Source organism: Pygoscelis adeliae, unplaced genomic scaffold, assembly GCF_000699105.1.
Source record: "Pygoscelis adeliae isolate BGI_AS28 unplaced genomic scaffold, ASM69910v1 Scaffold230, whole genome shotgun sequence".
In the NCBI taxonomy this organism is placed as follows: domain Eukaryota; kingdom Metazoa; phylum Chordata; class Aves; order Sphenisciformes; family Spheniscidae; genus Pygoscelis; species Pygoscelis adeliae.
In genome coordinates, this window is record NW_008823914.1 from 133,525 (window position 1) to 142,200 (window position 8,676).

The 8,676-nt window shown below is 53.1% G+C and overlaps 1 protein-coding gene across 1 annotated transcript in view; it reads left to right on the forward strand.

The window, feature by feature from the left end:
- The window catches only part of GPR144 (G protein-coupled receptor 144), a 26,605-nt gene extending 19,007 nt beyond the window's left edge, over positions 1-7,598 (forward strand). The window contains exons 20-25 of the mRNA XM_009318793.1: positions 673-714; positions 929-982; positions 1,321-1,465; positions 2,028-2,086; positions 5,098-5,128; positions 7,411-7,598. Of these exons, the coding sequence (XP_009317068.1) occupies positions 673-714; positions 929-982; positions 1,321-1,465; positions 2,028-2,086; positions 5,098-5,128; positions 7,411-7,598 (519 nt within the window). The remainder of the gene's footprint in view (positions 1-672; positions 715-928; positions 983-1,320; positions 1,466-2,027; positions 2,087-5,097; positions 5,129-7,410) is intronic.
- Positions 7,599-8,676: the final 1,078 nt, after the last annotated feature.

Consider the following 8,676-nt stretch of genomic DNA (forward strand, 5'->3'; position numbering starts at 1 on the left):
GCTGGAGCCCCAGTGTGCTGGCAGGATGGAGAAAGCTCTGTCCAGTTTGGCGCTGAGCAAAGCCTCTGGATCCATACCCCGCTGAATTTGGGTCACAGGGTCCTGTTAATGCTGTGGTCTGTCACTGTGTGGGACAGGGGAACTGTCCCCAGCGTCATGCTGCACTTGGTCTGCGAGAGGCTGGTGAAAGCCCCCACCCCACCCCGGGGTCGGCACTCGGCAGGAAGGGAGGGATGCTTCCCAGATTTCAGTTCCTCTTGCAATTAACTCCTGGTGGTTTCTGCTTCTGAGATCTGAAGGAGGTGTTTCCTGGGGGATTTTGCATGCATGAGTGAATAGGAGTGTGGGAGAGCTCAGGCTCGGGGAGCTGAGTGCCCAGTGAGAGATGCCCGCTCCCCCTAAATGAAACGGGGGGAGAGGAGAAGGAAGAGGGACTGGGGCAGGGACCACCTCTCCTTTGGACTCTTTGTGAAGAGCCAGGTCTCAAGTGGGATTTTAGGGAAGGTTCTTCCTGCCCAGCTGTCCCTGGCTGTGCCATGCCCACCGTCTGTGCCTCTTCCCCTTAGCCCGGTCCTCACCCATTCTAGTGCTCATCAAACTCATTTCCTCCCATGCAAAGTAGCAGAAACCAGCTGTACATCTCTAACCCTTCCCGTGCTCTCTCCTTTTCAGGGCCTGTACATATTCCTGGTCTATGCAATCTATAACAGCGAGGTAAGAGATGCCCCTGGCTGAGGCTCAGTCACCCTTCAGAGCAACTGTTTATTAGCAGTTGAGGGGGTAGCTGGGCTTGTAGTAGGTGCGACAGACAGCATAGCCCCGACTGTGCTTCTGGGGCAGCAGTTGCTTTTTCTCTATGACTTGCTGGAGGATCTCTTGCTCTGCGAGAGCTGCTGTGGCCCTCTCTAATGTCCTTGCTCTGTTCCAGGTGAGGAATGCCATCCAGAGGATGAAGGACAAGAAGAAAGCACTCTCATTCACAGTAAGTCGCAAGGAAGCCCTGCTACCCTGCTTTGTTCATCATGCACCCACCAGAGCAAGGCCCTAGATGTATGTTTGGTCTGCTTTGAGGAGATGATGTTGGAAAGAAGTCTTTTTTTTTTAATTTTTTGTCTCCCATCTTTGCAGTCCTGTTGGACAATGCAGACCCAAAGATAATCTACCCTGATTAGGCAGCAGCCTGCTGTACCAGGGTGGGATGGGAGTCAAAGTCCCAGGAGCTGCAGTGCAGATGAAATCAATCTTTAAAGTTGGACCTGGATCCAGCAAAGATGCATGTTGCGGTTTTCACTGTCCTGTATCTCTTCCCCGTCATTACAGAACTGCTCTCATCCCATCAACTACTTATCAAGTCCAAGAAACACGACCTCCTGGGAGACAGGGAAACTGAGTCCTTCTGCAGCTGAGAGTGCCTTGTCGAGCCCTGTGCAGAAAGACCCTCCAGTGAAGAACATCACCAACAAAGGTAAAAAGGGTTCTTGCTGTTAGCCCAGGGTGTGTGATGAGACCTCAGTAAAATTGTTATTCCTGAGGCTTGAATTTTAGTGCACGTTCACTTGGCACTGCATTGAACCTGTTTGCACATTGTGCCTATGTGAGCTTGGGGTCTGGTGCTGCAAATGCAGCACGGGATGAAAGATTCCCAGGGAAGGCAGGGATCGTGTGCGTGTGGATCTCAGAGGGATCAGGTTCATGCCCTCAGGCTGGCTGGGTGTGGGCAGGGGGGTCTCATCACTGTGTTATGCAGCATTGCTTCCTCTTGAGGCAAGAATCCATGTTTGTATTTTAAAATGAATTTTCTGGAGAAGGCTAGGCAAAGGTGGCAGTAGGAAATAGGGTTCTTAGCTTCGGGGAAAAAAGGCGTTGCATGCTCCAACCAGTTTGTGGGTGCAATTATGCAGGTAACCTGTTTGGTCCCTTTGCTTCAGTGGGAGATACTTAGGGGACACAAAGCACTGAGTTCTTGGTAAAGTATAAATAATTCTACTCTCTAGTCTCCAAACTCATTGTGCTGCTTCACCCCCTAGGAAATTTTGGAGCCAAAATTCCCATGGGGATTTCATCAATTATGTCACCCGAGAGACCGGTATGTAATGTCTTCTGTTATTCTTCCACCTTCATCCATACACAGAGCGTAGTAGTTACGTAGGAATGGTGTCTAATGGTTCCAGCGAGGGGCTGGGACTCAGGACACCTGACAGTGTTACCAGCTCTGGCACAAGCTCAATGTTTTATGTTGAGCAAGTCCTAGAAGCTGCCTGACTCATCCAGTCTGTGTGCAGACTGAGGGTAACGCCGATCCCCTCTGTCCCAGGGTGTTACAGAAATTGCTGAGTGTTGGCGAGGGGCCAGGCAGCGTGCCAGCACAGCGTGTGTGCTCCCCTCCTGAGGGCCAGTCCGGACACACGGCCTGTCTATCAAAACCAAGAAGGTTTTGATACACATACTGAAAACTCTGGTTTATTAAAATACATACTCGTTATTAGCAATGTATTGATTTAAGCCATTTAAATCATTTGAGGTGTGTGTTTTCGTGCCCATAGCGGCCACTCCTGGTAGTCAAGCCAGATGCAACTGAGTGTTTGCTGTCTTGAGTAGGAGATGCTCTCTCCATAAGATGGAGAGCAAGGTGGGCTGGCAAGCAGGAGCTCCTGGCCAGTGACCTGCCTTGGCTGTGCTGTGAGGGCAGGGCTTGGCTCAGGAGGCGATTGCCTGAGCTGGGGCTGGCCTGGGCAGGGGCAGGCAGCAGAGAGCAATAGGGGAGAGCGCATGTTCTGGGGGCCCGAGAGGAGGAGGCCCCAGAACGGCCCATTTCCAAGGTGAGAGCTCATGCCTGAGCCGATGGGGAACCAGCCCCGCTGCTGCGCCGGGAGGGTGATTGTAGCATAGAATCATAGAGTCATTAAGGTTGGAAAAGACCTCTAAGATCATCGAGTCCAACTGTCAACCCAACACCACCATGTCCCTAAGCACCTCATCTACACGTCTTTTAAATACTTCCAGGGATGGCGACTCAACCACTTCCCTGGGCAGCCTGTTCCAATGTTTAACCACTCTTTCAGTAAAGAAATTTTTCCTCATGTCCAATCTAAACCTCCCCTGGTGCAACTTGAGGCCGTTTCCTCTCGTCCTATCGCCAGTTACTTGGGAGAAGAGACCGACACCCCCCTCGCTACAACCTCCTTTCAGGGAGTTGCAGGGCGCGATAAGGTCTCCCCTGAGCCTCCTTTTCTCCAGGCTAAACAACCCCAGAACGAACAGAAGGAGCCAGTGAATTTGAGCCAGTAAAGCACCAAGCTGGGGTTGGTATGGAGCAAGGCAGGAGACTTTCCCCAGGGACAGCAAATTAAAATTGGGCCGCAGGGGCTCGCTGTCCCTGCGGTGGGTGAGCTGCATCCGTCCAGGGAGGGCAGGCTGGGTTGTGCTGCCTACAGGCATGTGAAGTAGAGCTCGGCAAGGTATGGCCTAAAACAGGGAACAATTTAAATTTGACTACTCTGATACCGCTTCCATCTCCCACTATTGAAATGATCATCAGTCCTTGTGCACTTGACATACAAGTGCTGTAATTTCCTCAGAATAAAATCCAACACTACTTTCATATGAGTCTCTCACTGAAGGATCTCTCTCCCTTTCTAATATTTATCCTTTGAAAACCTGTGTCACATAGACAGCTCTTATTTATCCAATAGATAATACTTCTATAGCTGGCATATCGTTTTGAAGCCACTCAATAAAATCCATATTTTCATCTCTCATGATTTATATTGTGGTTAATGCTGTTCCTCCCCTCGTGCTGAACGCTGGCCAGGATTCACTCACAGGTGATGCTTTTCTCAGCCAGCCAGGTGCTGGCTGTGTAAACTGGGACCAGGGCCAAGCTCCTGGCACCAGATATGAGACGTGGGCCAAAGGGATTAGGCCAGGGGCCTGAGTTTCCTAAGGCAGGGAGCATTAGGAGGCAGCAGATCCCCTAAATGCCAAGGCCGTGGCATTTCCTAGCAGGCAAAGACAGAAAGCGCTTTCCTCTGTGTGAGGGTCACCGAGGATTTCGCTGTATCTTTGCTGCTTAAACATTGCATTTTTAATGTACTTGTTTCCTTTCTAACTAGCATGGATGCAGCAGCCTTCAAAAGGCGAGGCTGCTGCCGCTGCCTGCCTGGGGAGAGGGCGCACGGCCCCCTGCCCGCGCAGATCGGTGCTGCGGCAATGCGGCTCTCGGTGCTCCGTCGGTCTGAGCCCCGCTCCGCCGAGCCAGCCGGGGCTGCGGGGAGCTTCCATCCGAGCCCCGTCTTCACCGCAGAGGTGGTTGGCGCACCCGTGCCCCGGGTGGTGCTACCCTCCACTGGATAGGTGCTGCTTCGGTGCTGCTTTCTCTGCTCGTTCGTTACATAAGTCAGTGCTGGTTTTCCTGCTCCCTGGCTAAATGAGTCATGGCACTCGCTGGAGGAACGGTGAATTAAGAATGTCACTGGCAGCTGCACAATAGTTTGGATGAAGAGAAGACGCTACTTAAAAGCGTTTGAAAACACTTAAAATGACAAAACACTGAGCGAGTGAAGATACGAACATAGACGAGATGTTCTTTGTGTTTCAGCTTTTTTAAATGTTGTTTGGTGATATTTATTGCTGTTGGGCTGGGAGCAGGAATTTCACACCTCACAGAGCATTAACCATCACTTAAGCACAGGGTACAGGCTTGTGCGTGCTCTTTCCACCACAGCACGGGGGAGAAGGTTCTCTCTCCTCTTCTCCTGGATTTTCCTGTGGTCTCCAGCACAGTGTCCAGCCCGCTGGGTCACCTCGGGGCAGGGGTCCCAGGAGAGGGCGAGCGGAGCAGGGCAGCAGCTCACCTCGCAGGCACTGCCGAGAGGTGCAGCTGTGTCCAGGGGCACTCTGCAAGGTGCCCATCCCTCGGGGACCGGGATGAAGGCTCCAGTTCCCAGCCTGTGCGGTGGCTCAGTGGGAGGGAGAGTGTGGTGCAGCAGCTGGGTGCTTGGGAGCCCTGCCAGGCCTCGGGGAGCGTGCCGGGGGGTTGCCAGCAGCAAAGCAATCAGACCTGTACCTTCTGCTAACAGATGTTCTCCCCTCTTTCAGGCTGTAGAGCTGACAGCGTTCAAATCCTCAGGTAACTTTTGCCTACATAACTTTCTTTAATTTTTGTTACTGCTGATACTGGTTTCTGTGGTTGCATGGTGGAGTGCTGCCCAGAGGGCAGGTGATTTTTGCTCAGGCTTTAGGAAGCATTTTATTTCCAAACTGCTCTGGTGGGTGCAGTCCTGGGCAGGCTGTTGGGAGATCCGTGTCCCCCTGAACAGATAAGGGAGAAGGGGGGTATAAAGCCCCGGCAGCTCTGCTGGTGCTGCCTGCGCTGCCTCTCCCTGGCAGCACTGGTGGCTCAGCTGAGGGTGCCCATCTCACAACACCCACCTGGTTTCTCCCCATGTCTCTGCACCTTTCTTGCTGCCTGTCCGTGTCTGCAGCTTGCTGCACACCAGCTCCCTGGGCCCCTCCATGACAGCAAAGCTGCAGGTCACAGGCCTTGGCAGGCAGCAGAGGGGCAGTGGGTATCTGCAGGTACCTGATGCTGAGCGCTCTGCGTGTGCACCCCGGCACAGCCGGTCCTTGAGGCACAGCAGGGACCGGCGCACCTCGCTGCTTGGTGAGACCTGGGCTGCTTTCAGGAGTGGCAACAGCTTTTGCTGCCGTGGGGTATTTTAAACCAGCAGCTGCTGCAGGAAGCGCTGGTGGGTGTTAGAAGTGCCTTGCTCCCAAAGAAGGGCAGCCAGGGAAGGTGGGGTGTTCAGATGGGGCTGGATTTATGAGCTTAAAAGCAGCCATTTAGCTGCTTCTGTTTCAGGTTGTAGAAAGGCCAATGTCACCATGGGGGTGGGTAGAATTAAAACCAGAAATCCCTCCTAAGCCCCAGACCTCTGCTCAACTGCAGTGCTGGGGAGAGGCCGGCCAGCCGCAGCTCCCTGCTCCCGGCCCGACTTCCCTGCCTGGCTTTGGGCAAGTCACCAGCTCCTCCGGGTATGGGTGTAGCATATTTAGCTTTTTTTTTTTACCAACCACTGCTGAGTACTCCCAGCACACTCAGTGCAGTCTCTGGATGGGGTCACTCAAGCAGACAGTGCAGTGAAGAAGCACCAGGGATGGATTGATATTATTTTTTCTGCATTGTTACATTTTCTTTTGTCAAAGGAAGCAGTGCATTAGCAGGTTTCTGATTTTGCTCCACATTAAGTGTCTAAGCAGGGCATGCTTAGACTATTTTCGAGACGATGCCACCCAGAAGCACTGCAGCTTTCCTCCCCACAGTGGACACATGAGCAAGGCAGAAACGGTGGCATCCAGGAGTAAATGCGCTGCAGCATTTCAGGCATAGGAGTGGGGTCTCAGAGACAGCAAGACCTACACCCAGCACGTGCATTTGAGCTCTGTCCCCTGACACTCTCACCCTCACCTGCTCCTGCATATTTTAATCTAGCCACATGTGTAATTAAACTCCAGCTGTGCAAAGAGGCGGGTTGTTTAGTTTGGTTTTGTTTTCTCAGGTAAGCCCTCAGTATATTTTTAAAAGCCTGGGTCTGCCCAGAGGACGGTGGGGATGCCGGGCTGGGCTCGGTGCCTACCCCCTCACGCGCTGGCTGGTGCACAATGGCCGTGGAAGCAGCCGGTGGGTGCAGGGCAGCTCGGTGCATGGCCACCCCCTCCGCTAGCACCGAGAGCGGCTCCTCGCGCACCCCGGGGCAAGGGAGCCCTTGGTTGGGCAGTCCTTCAGCCTGGGGTGAACGAGAAGATCTCCTTGAACCAGAAGAGCACTCCTCCGCACACTTGTGTATGTGCAAGCCGGCATGCGGCACAGCGCTGGTGCTGGCTACACTGCGCTGCTCTGAGGCGCCGGGCTCAAAGACAAGTGCTTCCAGCCATTAAAAAAAATAAAAGGCAGTATCGCCCAGCTGTAGTAATGCCTGGAAGACCCCAGGGCAGCTCAGCGTTGCACAGGCTCCCATCTTCACAGCTTGTTCAACAGCGCAAAATGCTGTGCAGCTCTTGGGGATAACAGCTGCCAGGGCAAGCAAACCATAAACCTGTGTGCTTGATGATGAATGAGAAACAAATCATTTCAACAGACACTGCTTCCCCTCTTCTATTTGTTTTCTCTCCAAATAGTTTGTTGAAAAGAGACATATTTTGCCCCCGGTATCTTTATTTGAAAATTTCTAGCCAGCTCTAATGAAAATTATGGTAGTACCAGCAGCAGGCTTGCAGGAGATGATGCAGAGACCCAGGAGGAGCCTGCCTGCCCCACAGTCCATCGGGGAGAGCTGGTGGGCAGGAGGAGCGCTGGACCCTGGGCACTGGTGGGAGACTCAGGGCTTAAATGACTTGCTCGCAATCTCCCAGGAAAGCTGTGCTGGATCTGCGGTGGATCCACCTCTTCTCTGCTCCAGCGCCTCAGCTGTGGTCCTGTGAGAGCTGTGGGCATCGCGCTGGCTCCATCTAAGTGCAAGAGGCAGCCAGTGGGTCCGTGGGGGGAGGTGGGGATGGGCTCCCAGCAGTGCGTTAACACGTGTGAGGATGAGGGCGGATAAAATGCAGGTAAATACCAGGTCAGTTTCAGAACCACAGAAATGAGGAGTTTTGCAGCGTGGCTGTGGTCAGGAAGCAGGCGTGGGCTGCGCTCTGCCCTGTGCATCCCTCCCCGCCTCCCCACTGCCAATATTAGGGCTCCCCCTGCAAGGACTCAATTCACTCGGAGAGGCCGCATGTTTCCGCAGTAATGAGCTCCAGCCCAGCTGTACAAAGCTGCGCGTTGCAGCGAGCACACTGCCCGGATTCATTACACCCTTTATGTAAGCAGGGGATGGCCGGGGGGGGTTCACAGGTTTGCACAAACAATAAGTACCATCTTCCTTGTCTTAGCAAACAAGAGCTCCAAGAGGCCTCCACATCCTCCATCTCTTCAAGTGATGGCTGCTTTGTTTCCCCACGATAATTTCATTATTCTGTTTGAATACATTTATATGTTGCTAAGCCACACATAGCAACATGGATCTTGTCTCCACGGCCCAGCCTTTCCGTGATCAATATTGAGTAATTCTGCAACTCTCGCCATACCATGTTAAATAAGATTGGTTTTAAAATAATAAGGAAATTATGAATCTTTGGGATTCAAAGCCAGTAAAGCACTTGAATGTCGTGGGCATTCAGAGAAATGCAGACCTCCCCGTGCCGACCCCGCTGGGCTGCCCTGTAGTGGAACCACCGCTGCCGTCCATGCTGTGGTCCTTCCCGATGGGCAGAGGTACCTTATGCCCTGACAGAAGGAGGTGCAGCCCATGCGACATCAGTGCTCTCTGCCACGGTAGCACTGGTATTTTCATTAAATCCCATTTAAACCTCATTCTTCAGCGCTTTCAGAGCTTGGTGCTGTGCACGGTGGGCTAATTACTGAGCAGGGGGAAGAAGAGGTTTCTCCTTACAGCCCCGGCCCCGTGCACGGAGGCTGCTTTGGCTCCCTGCCACAAGGACCATATTTCAGATACCCCTGAAGGGGCAGGGGGGGGCCGTGGGATGGCAGAGCCGCACCAGCGAAAGGCAGGGCTGGCTGTGCTCTGTTCTACATGCTCCGTCCTATGGCAGGTTTGGGCTGTGCTTTCTCCCAGCGTG